This window comes from Oncorhynchus gorbuscha, linkage group LG14, assembly GCF_021184085.1.
Source record: "Oncorhynchus gorbuscha isolate QuinsamMale2020 ecotype Even-year linkage group LG14, OgorEven_v1.0, whole genome shotgun sequence".
NCBI lineage: Eukaryota > Metazoa > Chordata > Actinopteri > Salmoniformes > Salmonidae > Oncorhynchus > Oncorhynchus gorbuscha.
Window position 1 is genome coordinate 34,065,742 of NC_060186.1, and position 20,053 is coordinate 34,085,794.

The window sequence follows — 20,053 nt, forward strand, 5'->3', positions numbered from 1 at the left end:
ACCAAGTCACTTGGCTCTGTCATAACCTCACATGGTCTCTCCTATCATTGCTATGCAGACGACACACAATTAATCTTCTCCTTTCCCCCTTCTGATGACCAGGTGGCGAATCGCATCTCTGCATGTCTGGCAGACATATCAGTGTGGATGACGGATCACCACCTCAAGCTGAACTTCGGCAAGACGGAGCTGCTCTTCCTCCCGGGGAAGGACTGCCCGTTCCATGATCTCGCCATCACGGTTGACAACTCCATTGTGTCCTCCTCCCAGAGCGCTAAGAACCTTGGCGTGATCCTGGACAACACCCTGTCGTTCTCAACTAACATCGAGGCGGTGGCCCGTTCCTGTAGGTTCATGCTCTACAACATCCGCAGAGTACGACCCTGCCTCACACAGGAAGCGGCGCAGGTCCTAATCCAGGCACTTGTCATCTCCCGTCTGGATTACTGCAACTCGCTGTTGGCTGGGCTCCCTGCCTGTGCCATTAAACCCCTACAACTCATCCAGAACGCCGCAGCCCGTCTAGTGTTCCACCTTCCCAAGTTCTCTCACGTCACCCCGCTCCTCCGCTCTCTCCACTGGCTTCCAGTTGAAGCTCGCATCCGCTACAAGACCATGGTGCTTGCCTACGGAGCTGTGAGGGGAACGGCACCTCAGTACCTCCAGGCTCTGATCAGGCCCTACACCCAAATAAGGGCACTGCGTTCATCCACCTCTGGCCTGCTCGCCTCCCTACCATTGAGGAAGTACAGTTCCCGCTCAGCCCAGTCAAAACTGTTCGCTGCTCTGGCTCCCCAATGGTGGAACAAACTCCCTCACGACGCCAAGACAGCAGAGTCAATCACCACCTTCCGGAGACACCTGAGACCCCACCTCTTTAAGGAATAATTAGGATAGGATAAAGTAATCCTTCTCACCCCCCCTCCCCCCCTTAAAATATTTAGATGCACTATTGTAAAGTGGCTGTTCCACTGGATGTCATGAGGTGAATGCACCAATTTGTAAGTCGCTCTGGATAAGAGCGTCTGCTAAATGCCTTAAATGTAATGTTAAATCTTTAAGAGAGCCTTATTGATAAAAAACAATCTAGCATCCGGCGGCTCTACAAAATAGATGGCCTGGGACATGGATTTATCTCAACAAAACACCACTTTTGAAGTCTAATTTTGTTTCCTCACAAACTTTTGAGTGTAGTAGTGAAGAAGCTACACAGAACAATGTTGACATAAGCACACCCACACTCACAGAACCATACACGTGTTCTGCGGTTGTGAAGCCAGTTGGACGGACTGCCAAATTCTCTAAAACAACATTGGATGCGGCTTATGGTAGAGAAATGAACATTAACTTCTCTGGCAACAGTTCTGGTGGGCATTACTGCAGTCAGCATGCCAATTGCTCGCTCCCTCAAAACTTGAGACATCTGTGGCATTGTGTTGTGTGACAAAACTACACATTTTAGATTGGCCTTTTACTGTCCCCAGCACAAGGAGCACCTGTGTAATGATCATCCTGTTTAATCAGTTTCTTGATTTGCCACACATGTCAAGTAGATGGATTAAAAGGAGAAATACTTGTAAAGAAACTTGTGCACAAAATGTTTGAGAAATTAGCTTATTGAACATTTCTGGGATCTTTTATTTCAGCTGTTAAAAGATGGGATCAAAACTTTCCATGTTGCATTTATATTTTTTTTCAGCGTAAATAATTGCCTTTGATATAAACAATCCTTATGACCATTCCTTGATCTTAGTCAGCTAAGCGCATAATACTTGATTGCACATGGTATAACTATTATCGTTGGCATATTGCTTTATCATCTTTTTGGAGTCAGATGTATCATTTAATGGGCTAATTGCTTAATCCTATTACGAGTCGCATGTGAGGAGTATATAAAATACAAACATATTGAATATTGCTTCACTACAATATTGTCCTGCAAATTAGCCAATTTACCTTGCTTGCCTAAAACTATTGTGTAGTTTCATGACAGGAAATATATTATTATATCAAATAGATGAACCAACATTCAAGACATTCTATTTAAACATTTAGAAATTAAACTTGCATAGTTTATATGTATCCAATTCAGATCAAAGGCATTCAAAAGCCACAGACTCCTGTTTAAACTACAGGAGCAATAAAATGCCACAGAGACTGTTGTTTGGTACAATGTTTTTTATTGATCAATTATATTTTTTCATCCTGCTGTTTATTTGCGATGTTTTTCTATTATATGATGCATATGAATGTGTTTCAATAAAGGAGCAAACATTAGCAAACAAAGACCATTTACCGTAAATATGGCATTAATCTCACCCTTCAGTTTTACCCTCCATGGTCAGGGTGAGATCGACAAAGGGCCCATCTCCTTTATGAGACATCCAAAAATACTGGTACATATTTTATTTTTGCCCTCATACCATTGCCTGCATGCCATGGACCTGACCTAATTTCAATGAGCCCAACCCTCCAACACAAGTAGTCCTAGTGCTGGTGTCATTTTCCCCCAATGGAAGACTTCTCAGAGGCAGTATGGAGTGATTGGATATTTTTTTCCCTTAGTGGAGTAGTAGTATAACGATGAAATGCAAAATCACCAATTTACACAAAGAAAATTCAGGTGGGAACCCCGCCTTCAGGTTGGGCCTCCTTCAGCACAGCAGCCAATCAGAGACAACCTCATAGACCTCATGACTCCTTAATAGTCTAATTTGAATGTATCTAAAAACTCTCCCCCAGTGTTGGTGGACTGTGGTGAGTTATGATGAGTTGAACTGTTATGAGTATGGAGATAAGACAATAGGATATAGGGCAGTGTGTGTAGATATTCCCAGCAGCGGATCCAGAGTCTACAATGAATTAGGGCAGTGTATAACAGATTCCCAGTAGTGCAAATTATCACACAGGAATGCTGAGGTTCATACAATGACACATTGTATGATTTGGATGGTCGAGAATGCAGTCTGTGCTTTTAGTAGAGCACTCTAAAATATAAATAGCTATAATAAGTGGAGGTCCCAATGAAATATGAAGGGATTCCTTCAATTCCTGGATGATATCTGAACGTATAACTGGGCATGGAACTCAGGTTTTGATGGCAGCAGTAAGTATCATGAAAGCTGACATCAGGGTTTGACCTCTTTCGTTAGCCTTAGCTGTCCCCTCACTCAGGATCCTTCAAGAGTGACCATCACAATGCTCACAATCAAATATTTTTCTGGGTCTTTTGTTCAAATGCTCATTACTGTAGCAAACTATTAAAAAAACTAAAACTAAACTAAAAAACTAAACTAAAAAAAAAAAAAAAGCCTCACACCAATAATAAGACTTACTTTTCAGAGTTTCATACTCTGTACACTGTTTCTTGGCGTAATTTTTTTTTATATGAATCCTTGACTCCTGTACAGTATCGGAACTCTACATATGTCTGTCTCACAGAAACTTCTGTACCAGCGTGACTGCTCTGTGAGTGCAGGAGAACAGTGGCTGCACTAACAGCTCAAGTGGATAACAATAATACTAAACTGTACCACGTGACCAGCCTACCTTTGGACAGGTAGCTAAACTCCCTACCCCAGTGATACCCCTGGCCCATCCCCTTCCCATTCCCAATGAGCATCATATCAAATCAGAGAGCAGGATTTGTGATACACGCCTATTCCCCTATGAAAGCAGTGTCTGTAGAAGAGACCCTCAAACCTCCCCCTGCCTTTACCCCGCCATGACTCCCCTCCTCCAACCCAAAAGGAAAATTATCGTAATGATAGGGAGGGGGGAAAGAGTCTTAGGCCTAGAGTCAATCAGTTCAAGCTTTAACCGGCGATAGCAGACACCCCCATAGCTGATGTTTTGGCAGTGTCGGAGGTGTAACTGTGTTGGATCTGTCAAATCTGTGAGCAGCTGCTCTTGATCATTGTCATGAAGCCACACCCGAGTTCAGAATGAGAAAGTGTAGGATAGAGAAAATATGACGCTCAAATTGAAAATCTTTAAACGAAATTATGAGGATTTCTATCAGCCTAATCTCACATTCCTGTGTTCGAACTTGTAAACAAGGCTGCATGGGATTTCTCTTAATGGCAATGTCTGCTTTAGGTATAATGCCAGGAGCTGCATGTCGATTTGACAGCTCTAGCGCAGTTCCATCTCCGACACCGCCAAGACGACCGCTATGCGTATCCCGACAAAAGTCGATCAGATTGAATAGAGCCCTAAATCAATTACAATACAATTCTTATTCATGATTATAACAACACAATGAAAGTGCTTTCGCATTCATTAAATCAAGATGTGTGATATAGCATGGTTTAAAGCTTATTTTAGAGTTTGACTTTGAAACATTGACATTGTCATGATAAGGAGGATGAGCTTCCTGGTGCCACACTCGCATCAGGCTTTTGCATAAAATGTCAATTCAACGTCCTGATTTTAAAATGTGTTTATTTTTTATATTTTGTTGTGTTCTCATTTATCGTCGTTGTTGTTGTCGTTGAACAAGGTGTAAGAAATCAATGGGGCAATGTGCAGGCTATGAGCCACCGTCCTGCCCTGTGGAGTCCTGGCCCGCCACTTTTTCTCCTCCGTTTAGGAGAGCGGGAGCCTCAGTTCCTGAGTCTTTCCGTGAGCGGCCCTTCTCCTCGATGTCATGCAGCGATGGCTCTTTGTACATGCAAACTGCAGAAGGGGCGGGGGGAGCGGGGCAAGTGAGAGCAAAAGAGAGCGAAGAGGAGTGAGAGAGAGAAGGGATATTTATACAGTATAGTAAAGAGATATAGGTGAGAGCGCGAGCGAGCGAGAGCGAGAGAGAAGGGATATACAGTATAGTAAAGAGATATAGGTGAGGGAGAGGGAGAGCGAGAGGAGATAAAGGTCAGGGAGAGACAAAAACAGAGGAGATTAATTGAGAGATTCAGCATTAGTTTATAGTAATTTTAGTTAAATTAGTTTAAAAACAACATGAGAACCTACATTTGCTCCCCAGTGGGGTTGGGGTCAATTTGAATTGAAGTCAGTCAACTCGAGAAATAAACTGAAATTCAAATTCGATCATTGAAAAAAATGGTATACATTTTCAATGACTTCTCAATAAACTGAAAAGGAGAAGCTATTTATTTCAAAAGTTTACATTTTTTTAAATGTTCAATTCAGAACACTTCCTGAATTGTGTGACTGTTAAATAAACCTAGACTTGACTAATGGCAGGTGTTGCCTTTGAATCCAGCCCTAAGTATGGCTGGCTGGCAGTCAGACTGTGTTTCGATCTCACCTTCGATGGGTCTGGGCACAAAGTGTGAAGAGGGCTTTGTCTTCTTCACCCGGTTGCCCTTCATGACCACGCCATCCTTGTTGAGGCCCATGTACCAGGCCCTGCCAGATTCGTGCTGCCGGTACAATGTTGATGAGTAGATGACGTAGTAGTTCTCAAACACAGACTCCTTGAATTTCGCCTCTACTGTGAACAAGTCCTGAGAAGCAAAGAGTGAAAGACTTGAGATCAGGTATTACAGTGCTCAAAGCGCTATCCCACCGATTTAAAATACGCTGAACATCAATGGAATTTTTGGTTGAAAATGCAAAAAGTTGTCAACATACACAAATTTGAACTGCATTTCAACCACCAATCAATGATAAGATTTCAAGTAGAATTCACGTTTGTTGACAACTCAAATAATTATCCACCAAAAATGGACATTAATAGGCCTCCAGGGTGGTACACTGCATCGCAGTGGGTGGGTTTGAGCCCAGGCTCTGTTGCAGCCGGCCGCGACCGGGAGATCCATGGGGCGACGCACAATTGGCCTAGCGTCGTCCGGGTTAGGGAGGGCTTGTCCGGTAGGGATATCCTTGTCTTATCGCGCACTAGCGACTCCTGTGGTGGGCCGGGCGCAGTGCATGCTGACCAGGTCGCTAGGTGTATAGTGTTACCTCCGACACATTGGTGCGGCTGGCATCCGGGTTGGATGGATGCTGTGTTAAGAAGCAGTGCGGCTTGGTTGGGTTGTTTCGGAGGACGCATGGCTCTTGACCTTTGTCTCTCCCGAGCCTGTACGGGAGTTGTAGCGATGAGACAAGACAGTAACTACTAACAATTGGATACCACGAAATTGGGGTAAAAAAAGAAAAAAAAAGAAATTGACATTAATTTTAAGTTATGTCAGGTTTTTGCCTGAACATGTTACCAGTGTTGATGGAATAAATTAGGAGGATTTCTACCTACATCCCTGTCCACTGGGTATTACAGGTTGGATATGTATAAAATCCAGTACATTGGTGTAGTTTGAGCAGAATAATCCAAGTCGACCTCAAAAAGATCCTCCGTCTCACTACACCTACAGAGAGTAACATTTAGTATAGATTTTTCCTTTTCGCCAGGCTTTGGAATTGGATGACTGTGCCATTGTGTACCCTCGAGCAGTGAACAGGTGGACATTATGGAGAATACGATTAATCACAGCACAAAACACATCAAGTACTGTGTACACACACACACACACCTGACACATACTGTAGACATGGATGAAGACAGCCATCGCCCTGTTTCCAGAAATTCAATTTGACAACATTATCTCTACCATCACCCCTCCATTATTTCAGCCAATGGTAATGTTTCCTTGAGCTCTGAGGGATGCTTTTGTGAGGAAGACAGCATGGAGGACAGTGGGAGAAGAAAGGGGGAGAGCAAAGGGAAATTGAGGGACAGAAAAGGAAAAGTAGAGAATATAGTAGGCTACACATTATGAAATAGACAGTGAACTTCAGTCAAAGGTCATGGCTTTTAATATCACCGTCTAACCTCCCAACCCAAATCACTGTTCAGATATAAGATCACATCATTTGAATAAAAACGTACATTGTCTACAGTGGCGGTCGGTGCCGTTTAAGATGGAGGACAACATTTTTTTAATGAGAATGGCCTTATTTCTATTACAGCATATTGGAGGTTTCTACAACCTAGCCTACAAAGTAAAGTTTACAATGTACAGTGCATTCAGAAAGTATTCAGGCCCTTTTCCCACATTTTGTTACGTTACAACCTTATTCTAAAATTGATTAAAAATAGTTTTGTTCTCATCAATCAACACACAATACCTCACAATGATTAAGCAAAAACAGGTTTTTCATTTATATATATATATATATATATATATATATATATATATATATATATATATATATATATATATATATATATATATATATATATATATATATATATATAGTGGGGCAAAAAAGTATTTAGTCATCCACCAATTGTGCAAGTTCTCCCACTTAAAAAGATGAGGCCTGTAATTTTCATCATAGGTACACTTCAACTATAACAGACAAAATGAGAAAGAAAATCCAGAGAATCACATTGTAGGATTTTTAAATGAATGTATGTGCAAATTATGGTGGAAAATAAGTATTTGGTCAATGACAAAAGTTTCTCAATGATTTGTTATATACCCTTTGATGGCAATGACAGAGGTCAAACGTTTTCTGTAAGTCTTCACAAGGTTTTCACACACTGTTGCTGGTATTTTGGCCCATTCCTCCATGCAGATCTCCTCTAGAGCAGTGATGTTTTGGGGCTGTTGCTGGGCAACACGGACATTCAACTCCCTCCAAAGATTTTCTATGGGGTTGAGATCTGGAGACTGGCTAGGCCACTCCAGGACCTCGAAATGCTTCTTACGAAGCCACTCCTTCGTTGCCTGGGCGGTGTGTTTGGGATAATTGTCATGCTAAAAGACCCAGACACGTTTCATCTTCAATGCCCTTGCTGATGGAAGGAGGTTTTCACTCAAAATCTCACGATACATGGCCCCATTCATGCTTTCCTTCCTTTAGACGGATCAGTCGTCCTGGTCCCTTTGCAGAAAAACAGCCCCAAAGCATGATGTTTCCACCCCCATGCTTCACAGTAGGTATGGTGTTCTTTGGATGCAACTCCGCATTCTTTGTCCTCCAAACACGACGAGTTGAGGTTTTACCAAAAAGTTATATTTTCGTTTCATCTGACCATATGACATTCTCCCAATCTTCTTCTGGATCATCCAAATGCTCACTAGCAAACTTCAGACGGGCCTGGACATGTACTGGCTTAAGCAGGGGGACACGTCTGGCACTGCAGGATTTGAGTACCTGGCGGCGTAGTGTGTTACTGATGGTAGGCTTTGTTACTTTGGTCCTAGCTGTGGTTCTGGGATTTTTGCTCACCGTTCTTGTTATCATTTTGACCCCACGGGGTGAGATCTTGCGTGGAGCCCCAGATCGAGGGAGATTATCAGTGGTCTTGTATTTCTTCCATTTCCTAATATTTGCTCCCACAGTTGATTTCTTCAAACCAAGCTGCTTACCTATTGCAGATTCAGTCTTCCCAGCCTCGTGCAGGTCTACAATTTTTTTTTCTGGTGTCCTTTGACAGCTCTTTGGTCTTGGCCATAGTGGAGTTTGGAGTGTGACTGAGGTTGTGGACAGGTGTCTTTTATACTGATAACAAAATTCAAACAGGTGCCATTAATACAGGTAACGAGTGGAGGACAGAGGAGCCTCTTAAAGAGGTTACAGGTCTGTGAGAGCCAGAAATCTTGCTTGCTTGTAGGTGACCAAATACTTATTTTCCACCATAATTTGCAAATAAATAAATTAAAATAAATAAAAAAACTAATTTTGTCTGTCATAGTTGAAGTGTACATATGATGAAAATTACAGGCCTCATCTTTTTAAGTGGGAGAACTTGCACAATTGGTGGCTGACTAAATACTTTTTTGCCCCACTGTTTATCACATTTACATAAGCACTCAGACCCTTTACTCAGTACTTGGTTGAAGCACCTTTGGCAGCAAATACAGCCTCGAGTCTTCTTGGGTATGACGCTACAAGCTTGGCACATCTGTATTTGGCGAGTTTCTCACAATCTTCTCTGCAGATCCTCTCAAGCTCTGTCAGGTTGGATGGGACATGTCGCTGCACGGCTATTTTCAGGTCTCTCCAGAGATGTTCGATCGGGTTCAAGTCTGGGTTCGAGTCAAGGACATCCAGAGACTTGTCCCGAAGCCACTCCTGCGTTGTCTTGGCTGTGTGCTTAGGGACGTTGTCCTGTTGGAAGGTGAACAGTCGCCCCAGTCTGAGATCCTGAGTGCTCAGCAATGATCTCTCTGTACTTTGCTCCGTTCATCTTTCCCTTGATCCTGACTAGTCTTCCAATCCCTGCCGCTGAAAAATATCCCCACAGCATGATGCTGCCACCACCATGCTTCCCCGTAGGGATGGTACCAGATTTCCTCCAGGCGTGACGCTTGGCATTCAGGCCAAATAATTCAATCTTGGTTTCATCAGACCAGAGAATCTTGTTTCTCATGGTCTGAGAGTCCTTTAGGGACATTTTGGCAAACTCCAAGTGGGCTGTCATGTGCCTTTTACTGAAGAGTGGCTTCTGTCTGGCCACTCTACCATAAAGGCATGATTGGTGGAGTAAGGTTGAAAATTACAAACTCTATTAAATACATACGCTGTATATATTAAACTTTAAACCTGTACATTTCCACTGTCTGTTTCTGTCAGGTAAGAAGAAGCTAGGGTTCTTCCAGTCTTGTCTTTGTGTAAACTTAGTCACGCGGTGAAAGACAAAGGGCCGTCTGAGAGTGACCACAAATATTTTGGTCCATCCTGTACTTTTTGTATCTTTCAAGGGCACAGTTGTGTGGAGATATAAAGAGAACAGTGGTTAGCTTGAGCAGCAGCAGCTAGATAGTAAGAAAACTGGCGTTGTTACTTGTTTGTACGCTATGTTCCCACCAGGCTCTCACACATCTGCTAAACTGACTCATAGACAAAGGTTATAAAAGATGAATACACCCCTGAGCAACGCAAACACAGTTCATTTTCATAGCAGCCACGTCCAAAAAGCATGAACATTTGCTCATTGTATAATTCCTTCTAGAATCTACGCGCTCTCCTCCTCTCACCTTTTCAGTGCACAATACAACAGCTGTCTGTGACCCGGCGAAAAAACCTTTCCAAGCCATACCTAACCACAACACACAGCCTACATCATTGTCATCATATTAGCTATCGTTATAGTCAACTAGAACTAAGGCGTTCATAAACACGCTACAATCATGCAGTACAGTGTGTAGCAAGCAGTTTAGCAGTTACCCCGGCGGGCCCCGATGCCAATAAATGAATAATAACAAAAACAACAAACCTTGACTTGGAAGTTCCAGTGTCGGATAGCCATAGTCAGCTAGCTAACATAGCATCCCTCTCGGTTTGAGCCGGGTGTTTGAGTAGGCTAAACTTGCTAGATGCAATCCCTAGCTAGGTAAGTGAAAACGAAAAAAAAAAATACTAAAAATAGCTAGCCTTCTCTCTCTTGCTTCTCCTTCATTTTTGAAGAAATTAAGTTGTTCAAAACTGTTCAACTATTGTATTTCTCTCTCTTTGAGTCAACTACTCACCACATTTTATGCACTGCAGTGCTAGCTAGCTTTAGCTTATGCTATCATTACTAGATTCCTACTATGATCCTTTGATTGGGTTGACAACATGTCAGTTCATACTGCAAGAGCTCTGATAGGTTGGAGGAAGTCCTGTGGAAGTTGTCATACTTACTATGTAAGTCTACGGAAGGGGATGAGAACCATGAGCCTCCTAGGTTTTGTAATGAAGTCAATTTACACAGAGTAGGACGGAAACTAGCTGTCCTCCGGCTACACCATGGTGCTACCCCAGTGAGTGCTGTTGAGGCTATTGTAGACCTTCATTGCAAAAAGTGTGTTTTAATCAATTATTTGGTGACGTGAATATATTGAGTATAGTTCTATCTAAAAGGATAACTTTTTTATTGTGTCAATCAATCATGTCAAGAACTTTGAAAGTTTCTTCAAGTGCAGTCGCAAAAACCATCAAGCGGGATGATGAACCTGGCTCTCATGAGGACCACCACAGGAAACAAAGACCCAGAGTTACCTCTGCTGCTGAGGATAAGTTCATTAGAGTTAACTGCACCTCAGATTGCAGCCCAAATAAATGCTTCACAGAGTTCATGTAACAGACATCTCAACATCAACTGTTCAAAGGAGACTGCGTGAATCAGCCTTCATGGTTGAATTGCTGCAAAGAAACCACTACTAAAGGAGCCCAAATTTGAGATTTTTGGTGCAAACAGCTGTGGCTTTGTGAGACGCAGAGCAGGTGAATGGATGATCTCTGCATGTGTTGTTCCCACCATAAAGCATGGAGGAGCAGGTGTGATGGTGTGGGGGTGCTTTGCTGGTGACGATGTCAATGATTTATTTAGAATTAAAGGCACACTTAAGCAGCATGGCTACCACATTCTGCAGCAATACGCAATCCCATCTGCTTTGCGCTTAGTGGGACTATCATTTGTTTTTCAACAAGACAATGACCCAAAACACACCTCCAGGATGTCTACGGGCTATTTGACCAAAAAGGAACGTGATGGAGTGCTGAATGAGATGACCTGGCCTCCACAATCACCCAACCGCAACCCAATTGATATGGTTTGGGATGAGTTGGGCTGCAGAGTGAAGAAAAAGCAGCCAACAAGTGCTCAGCATATGTGGAAACTCTTTCAAGACTGTTGCAAAAGTATTCCTCATGAAGCTGGTTGAGAGAATGCCAAGACTGTGCAAAGCTGTCATCAAGGCAAAAAGTGTCTACTTTGAAGAATCTAATATATATTTTGATTTGTTTAACACTTTTTTGGTTACTACATGATTCCGTATGTGTCATTTCATAGTTTTGATGTCTTCACTATTATTCTACAATGTAGAAAATACTAAACAATAAAGAAAAACCCTTGAATGAGTAGGTGTGTGCAATCTTTTGACTGGTACTGTATATCCAATCCAAACATTTCTCTATCTCCTACAATGAAAGCAGTTCTTCCGCTTTAAGGTTTAATAACCCAGATTTCCCGCCTTAGGCTGCTTCCACTGGATGATAACAGTTACTTATTATAATACATTTATAACACTTCTGCGAATCATGTATGCCCCCTTATAATGCCAGAGTAAATAACAGTTAATTTGAGTTATACCTGCAGGTTGTGTTACTAAGCTCACTTTATACCGGAGAAGAACACTGACTAAGCAATAAGGCTTAGTTCCAGGCAGCGCAGGGCAAGCTGATGACAGGCCAATAAAAGGCCAATATGCTGTAATAACCCAGTCCACCTCAAAACTGGAGGCCACTCACTTTATTGTGCTGTGATACCCATATCCTATCAAGATTATCCATGGCATATCTTCTTTCTACCAGTCATTCTCCATCAATCGATTTCTGAAATGGAGGAGGGAATCGCAGCCGGAGCCTCCTTATTACACTCCCATCACTAACTACAGCAACAAATGTCTTATCCTCCAGATAACACCACTGTCACACTTATGACATTACATAACGCAAACGTAGCTGTAGGAGACTGTAGCTACAAAGGTTATTTATTTCCTCGGCCACAGATCTTGATCAAGTAAAATGCCAAAAAAGCGAACACACGTCAGTTTAACAATGCAAAACAGGAATCAACGCAATCACACCCCACGATTACACTTTTTCCTTTTGGTTCCTAGGTCGTTCAACTGAACCTTTTGCATCCCTCTGATATTTTAAGTTTACATTGTGCACCAATATTACAAGCATTTGACATGTATCTTTGTGCACCCTCTCGACTCCCAACTGTACCCAAGTTCTCACCATCATTGCAAAGCCTTAGTTCATTTTGTTGCTTTGACAAAAGCGTGAACTGAACTCTCGTTTTAATCTATTAATTTTTTTATATTTTTAACAAAAGAAACATTGAACATCCAATAGTCAAATCATAGTGTAAAAGCAGGTGGGCTGCTTCTACTCTTTTAGGACTTTTTCTGGTGTTTCGTGCTGGAAAACTGAGCAGGTCGAGCATAACACATCAACACTGTTTCCCATAGATAAACACAGGTGTGCATTGATTGTCATGAATCTTGCCCTGGAGGCAGCTCTGCAGAGTGGTCACTAGCTGGCACAATCATAAAGTCATAAAATCTGATTTAAAATCTAACTCTCACTCTAATGCATAACCCTAAACTAAGACCAAAAAAGCAAATCTTTGTTTTCATATATTTTTACAATGTAGACAATGTTGACATTGCAGCTAGCCCATCTAGCGGAAATCACAAAGTTCTGCCTCCAGGTTAAGATTCATGACAATAAATGTCAACCTGCTCAATAGACAGGCTAGAAATGTTATAACAATTTCCTTGTTTGTTGTTCTTGCTTGCATTCAATTGCCACTCCTTGTTGCACACAACCACCTTCCAAAAAAGTTTAATTTACATTTTTTTTTTGTTGAACACAAAACACTGTAAAAACACTAGCAAATCAGCTACAAGTGATTACAATTTTGGAAATCTGTTCCAAAGTATTCCCACGCATAATAAAGATGGAGTATATGTGACCATATACAAATGTAAACAAGGTTTGAAATGATTGTTTTAGTCTATTATATCTGCTTGGGCTTTTTGTGGCCAATCTTTTTGTGACAAAATGTATTTGTAATTATGCTTCAGAACCCTGACCATCCGATCAAGAAAAAATCATCCACGGCTGAATCTGGCATAGTGCACTACTGGGTGTAGGCCCATTTGTGAGGTGGGGAGATGAGGGGGGCTGTGGAAAGTTTTGACTGACATTTTAAATTGATTGTTTGTGCTATTACTGCGATAAAAAAATATCCAAGATGGTCAAGTAAGTTTTGACATTGATTCATTTGAAAAAATGTACAGTAGTATTTATTAAATTCACATCGTGGGCAATTCATAAAAACACGTTTGACTTTGATCTGAGAAAACACTGGCGATACAGTAGACCCATGACAGTGGTTTGTTCGTAAAACAATGGTTGCTTGTTGACACTGAAAGAAACCCCCCCTTCTCTGCATATAGAAAATCAAGAATAGCATTTTTTTACCTTTATAGACAGAGGCATCAATAATGAATTAGGGATGGACCCACAACACAGGTTCATACAAAGCCAGTGGCCCCACTCTCGACTTCTCTAAGAGCCACACAGATATACATGCACAACTGCTAAGAGGCCTGTTGTAGAGAGACTGTGCTTTATGTTGTAGGCCCTCTCCTATTCTCGCTATACACCAAGTCACTTGGCTCTGTCATAACCTCACATGGTCTCTCCTATCATTGCTATGCAGACGACACACAATTAATCTTCTCCTTTCCCCCTTCTGATGACCAGGTGGCGAATCGCATCTCTGCATGTCTGGCAGACATATCAGTGTGGATGACGGATCACCACCTCAAGCTGAACTTCGGCAAGACGGAGCTGCTCTTCCTCCCGGGGAAGGACTGCCCGTTCCATGATCTCGCCATCACGGTTGACAACTCCATTGTGTCCTCCTCCCAGAGCGCTAAGAACCTTGGCGTGATCCTGGACAACACCCTGTCGTTCTCAACTAACATCAAGGCGGTGGCCCGTTCCTGTAGGTTCATGCTCTACAACATCCGCAGAGTACGACCCTGCCTCACACAGGAAGCGGCGCAGGTCCTAATCCAGGCACTTGTCATCTCCCGTCTGGATTACTGCAACTCGCTGTTGGCTGGGCTCCCTGCCTGTGCCATTAAACCCCTACAACTCATCCAGAACGCCGCAGCCCGTCTAGTGTTCAACCTTCCCAAGTTCTCTCACGTCACCCCGCTCCTCCGCTCTCTCCACTGGCTTCCAGTTGAAGCTCGCATCCGCTACAAGTCCATGGTGCTTGCCTACGGAGCTGTGAGGGGAACAGCACCTCAGTACCTCCAGGCTCTGATCAGGCCCTACACCCAAATAAGGGCACTGCGTTCATCCACCTCTGGCCTGCTCGCCTCCCTACCACTGAGGAAGTACAGTTCCCGCTCAGCCCAGTCAAAACTGTTCGCTGCTCTGGCTCCCCAATGGTGGAACAAACTCCCTCACGACGCCAGGACAGCGGAGTCAATCACCACCTTCCGGAGACACCTGAAACCCCACCTCTTTAAGGAATACCTAGGATAGGATAAAGTAATCCTTCTCACCCCCCCCTTAAAATATTTAGATGCACTATTGTAAAGTGGCTGTTCCACTGGATGTCATAAGGTGAATGCACCAATTTGTAAGTCGCTCTGGATAAGAGCGTCTACTAAATGACTTAAATGTAATGTAAATGTAATGTTGGGATGTCAAACAAACTAATGGATCCAACCTCTGCAATTCCACTCTTTAGGGAGTTGTCCTTCCCCTTTGAAATCTACTGTTGATCTTGGCCAGAATAACAATACCCAAGAAATACAATATAGTGCTCCAAAATAAGGGGGTAATGGTATTTTCCATACTTCTAGGACACATCTGTTTAGTAGGTGTGTTATGCAGTGTCAGAACAGAAATGACAAGATTATGTTATAATACTGTTATTGCATCGGTTGTTGTTTTATTACAACAGAATTGAGGGGTTTTATAACTCTATTGTGTCTGTGTGAACTGAAAGTGGGCCTCTGGGAGATTTAACACTGACAATGGATTTACGACGGATTGGTGATAAAGACCGCATTCCATAGCATGATTAATGTCTGTGTGCCTGACTGGAAGGTACCATGGAGAGATGGCTCGGGGCCAGACCCTGGTCTCTACAAAATGAGAAGTCTTTACAGCAGATTCATTTTTTAAATTTTTTTTTTTGGGGGGGGGGGGATCAGCTTAATATTGCAGAAAGAATATTTATTCCATCAATGTAATTGTCTGCATCATTTCCAATCCCCCATATATTTTGGGGGTAAATATATATCCATACACACATGCATACACATACACATACACATACCTATATAGACATACATACTTTTTAAAGAATATACCTTTATTATTATTCCCCGCAAACCCTACCACCGATCCCCCAATTGGAGTAAACTATTAAAAACTTTGGCATTTTACAGACACAGTCTATTTTACAATAGTTGTTTCTTGTTTGCTTTTAGTCCTTCCTCTATTTCTGATGTCCATCCAGTTTGATTTATATTTCTAACTGTGCTAACTGTTTCACAAAAGTTCTGAACCTATATTTGTTTTACAGACCCCGTATGTTTTACATGTTTTATTTTTGCTAACTTTCTGTTCAAATTTATTGGAGTGAGATCATTTCTTTCTTTTGGGATTTGTAAACCGAGTATGTCCAAATCTTTCCGTCAGACCATTTTATTGGTAAACTACATGGTAATGTAAAATTTGCATTTTTTTAGTGATCCAATACATAATATTGTACACTTATCATAATTTTGTTTTAATCCAGAGTGAATAGCAAAAGTATCTAGATCCTCTATGAGGCCATGGAGAGACTAATTTTGGTTTTAAAAGAAAAGATTAATCATCAGCGCACAATGACACCTTACTTTTTAAGCCCCAGATTTCTAATCCCTTAATATTATGGTTTAATCTAATCTTAACAGCTAACATTTCGATGGCAATAATAAATAGATATGCTGATAGTGGACAACCTTGTTTTACTCCTCTAGAGAGTTTAAAACTTTGAGATGTAGCCATTAGTTACTATTTTACACCTAGTGTCACGTGACGTTCGTCGTATAGAGGAGACCAAGGCGCAGAGTGATATGAATACATTCTTCTTTTAACCTCTTAAGTCGACCCGACACGCATGCAGGGCGGCAGCGTAGCCTAGTGGTTAGAGCGTTGGACTAGTAACCGGAAGGTTGCGAGTTCAAACCCCTGAGCTGACAAGGTACAAATCTGTCGTTCTGCCCCTGAACAGGCAGTTAACCCACTGTTCCCAGGCCGTCATTGAAAATAAGAATGTGTTCTTAACTGACTTGCCTGGTTAAATAAAGGTTAAAAAAAAAAAAATTTTAAATGCGTCCCGTCTAGCCATCTGGAAATGCGCTACGCTAAATGCTAATAGCACTCGTTAAAACTCAAACGTTCATTAAAACACACATGCAGGGTACTGAATTAAAGCTACACTCGTTGTGAATCCAGCCAACAAGTCAGATTTTTAAAATGCTTTTCGGCGAAAGCATGAGAAGCTATTATCTGATAGCATGCAACACCCCGAAATACCTGAAGGGGACGTAAACAAAATAATTAGCATAGCCGGCGCTACACAAAATGCAGAAATAAAATATAAAACATTCATTACCTTTGACGATCTTCTTTGTTGGCACTCCTAGATGTCCCATTAACATCACTATTGGGTCTTTTTTTTATTAAATCGGTCCATATATACCCTAAATATCGATTTATGAAGAGTGTTTGATCCAGGAAAAAACAGCGTTTTAAAACGCAACGTCATTTTTTTAAATTAAAAAAGTCGACGATAAACTTTCACAAAAAACTTCGAAATACTTTTTTAATCCAACTTTAGGTATTAGTAAACGTTAATAATCTATCAAATTGATCATGGGGCGATGTGTATTCAATAGCTCCACGTCTTGAACTCATGATTGAAAATTTCTCATCCAAAACATCCTGTCGGAGACCGGAAGGAATGGGCTCTCTCTTACTCGTTTGACCAAGAAACAAAGCCCAGGCAATTGACAAGACTGGCGACATCGTGTGGAAGCTGTAGGACTTGCAATCTCAGCCCCATGTAATTTGGTTTCCCATAAACAATACATGCAAGTGGCGCATTGATACTTTTTCCAGTTTTCAGTGTTCAGTTTTTCTTGTGCTTTTCGATGAAACACAGGCTCTGTTATAGTCACAGCCGTGATTTAACCAGTTGTAGAAATGTCAGAGTGTTTTCTATCCACACATACTAATCATATGCATATACAATATTCCTGGCATGAGTAGCAGGACGCTGAAATGTTGCGTGATTTTTAACAGAATGTTCGAAAAAGTAGGGGGTAGGATTAACAGGTTAAAGAAAGAACGCTAAACAAAACGACCGTGAAGCTACACAGACCGAGTGCTGACATGCAACTACACAAACAATAACCCACAAAACCAAAATGGCAACCTAAATTGGATCCCCAATCAGAGACAACGATAAACAGCTGCCTCTGATTGGGAACCAATTCAGGCCACCATAGACCTACATTTACCTAGACATACAAAACCCCATAGATATACAAGAACCCTAGACAAGGTCAAAAACACACATACCCACCCTCGTCACACCCTGACCTGACCAAAATAATACAGAAAACATAGATAACTAAGGTCAGGGACACCTAGGGTTACTGTACATAAATTTAACCCATTTTAAAACAGATTCCCCAAAATTGAAATATTCTAGGCATTTATATATAAACTCCAGTCGTACTTCATCAAAAGCCTTTTCAAAATCAGCTATGAAAACCAGGCCTGGTGTCCCCGATATTTCATAGTATTCTATTATATTATCTCCAATGTATCATCCATGTAAAAAACCTGTCTGATTAGGATGAATAATATCTGACAATACTTTTTAAATCCTATGTGCCAAGCATTTTGCTAGGATTTTTGCATCACAACACTGAAGTGTAAGAGGTCTCCAATTTTTTTAATGGACTGGATATACCACTTGGGTGCTGTTTCAGTAAAAATGATATCAGACCTTGTTGCATGTCTGATAATCTACCATTTATATAAGAGTGGTTAAAACATGCTAATAATGGTCCTTTGAGTATATCAAAAAAAGTTTGTATACTTCCACTGGTATGCCAAACAGCCCTGGAGTTTTCCCATCCTTAAATGCCCCAATTGCATCAAGCAGTTCCTCCTCTGTAATTTGGCTTTCACATGAGTATTTCTGTACAGGTGTTAATTTTACAATATTATTAGGAAAAACATCCATACAATTAGTTTCAGTTAGTGGAGATGGAACGAAAACATATTCTTAAAATACTTTACATCCTCTTTCAAAATATATTTTGGTGAATCATGCGTGACTCCATCATTTGTAACAAGTTTTAAAATATTTTTGGGGGTAGCATTTCTATATTGAAGATTGAAAAATAATTTGGTGCATTTTTCCCCATATTCCATCCAGTTCACTTTATTTTTTATAATCTATTACACTGGATCATTCTTGAATATGTTCCTCCATTTCTTTTTGTTTTTCCTCTAACTTACTCTGTGCCTCTATGGTACCGTTTTTATTGATATCTAACTGTACTGTTAGTCCTTCAATTTCCTTTGTTAATATGGACTCTTTTGATCTAAATTGCTTTTGTTTTATAGATGAGTACTGAATTGCATGGCCTCTAAAGGCACATTTAAAAGTGTCCCATACAATAAGGGGATCTGCTGTACAGTTATAAATTCTTATGTCCTAGATCTAAACAATTTATCACCTAGTAGACTGATTAAATCTACAATATCCTCGCCCACGTGGAAATTCTGTAAGAGTAATATATATGCCAATTATGTGATGATCCGACCGCATTCTGTCCCCTATCAACACATTTTAAACTTTTGTTGCCAGAGAGAATGGTATAAGAAAGTAGTCAAGACGACTAGCTTGATTAATCCTCCACCATGTATATCTCACTAGGTCAGGGTATTTAAGTCTCCATATATCTACTAATTCCAATTTATCCATGACATTCATGATTTCCTTAAATGCCTGAGGGTGATAGTTTGTAGTGTGATTTCCTTTCCGGTCCATAGAGGTATTTAAGACCATATTAAAATCTCCCACCATAGATTTTTAATAATCTACCCTTGGTAAATTCTTATAAATATTTTCAAAGAAGCTTGGATCATCATTATTCGGACCGTATAGGTTAATAAGCCATATCTGTTTATTGTCCAATAACATATTTAAAATAATCCATCTACCTTGATAATTTGTTTGGAAAATTTGCACATTTGGATCAAAGTTACTGTTAATTAAAGCCATCACCCCTTTTGAATTTCTTTGCCCATGGGAGAAATATATTTCGCCCCCCCAGGACTTTTTCCACAAAACTTCATCTAAAATTGGTTTGCTGCAAATGGGTTTCCTGTAAACAATATACATTATATTCCTTCTCTTTTAGCCAGGTAAATACTGATAGTCTTTTCTTATTATCTGCTAGGCCATTACAATTGTAACTGGCTATAC

At 41.1% G+C, this 20,053-nt stretch overlaps 1 protein-coding gene across 7 annotated transcripts in view; it reads right to left on the reverse strand.

Annotated features, from left to right (window-relative positions):
- Positions 1 to 2,169: 2,169 nt before the first annotated feature.
- LOC123994830 (fibroblast growth factor 12-like) overlaps positions 2,170 to 20,053 on the reverse strand; it is a 146,641-nt gene continuing 128,757 nt past the window's right edge. For all 7 annotated transcript variants that reach the window (XM_046297854.1, XM_046297853.1, XM_046297855.1 and 4 more), the window contains 2 exons: positions 5,270 to 5,468; positions 2,170 to 4,677 (listed from right to left, as the gene is read on the reverse strand). In XM_046297854.1, coding sequence (XP_046153810.1) covers positions 4,532 to 4,677; positions 5,270 to 5,468 — 345 coding nt within the window. In that variant the 3' untranslated portion in view covers positions 2,170 to 4,531. The remainder of the gene's footprint in view (positions 4,678 to 5,269; positions 5,469 to 20,053) is intronic.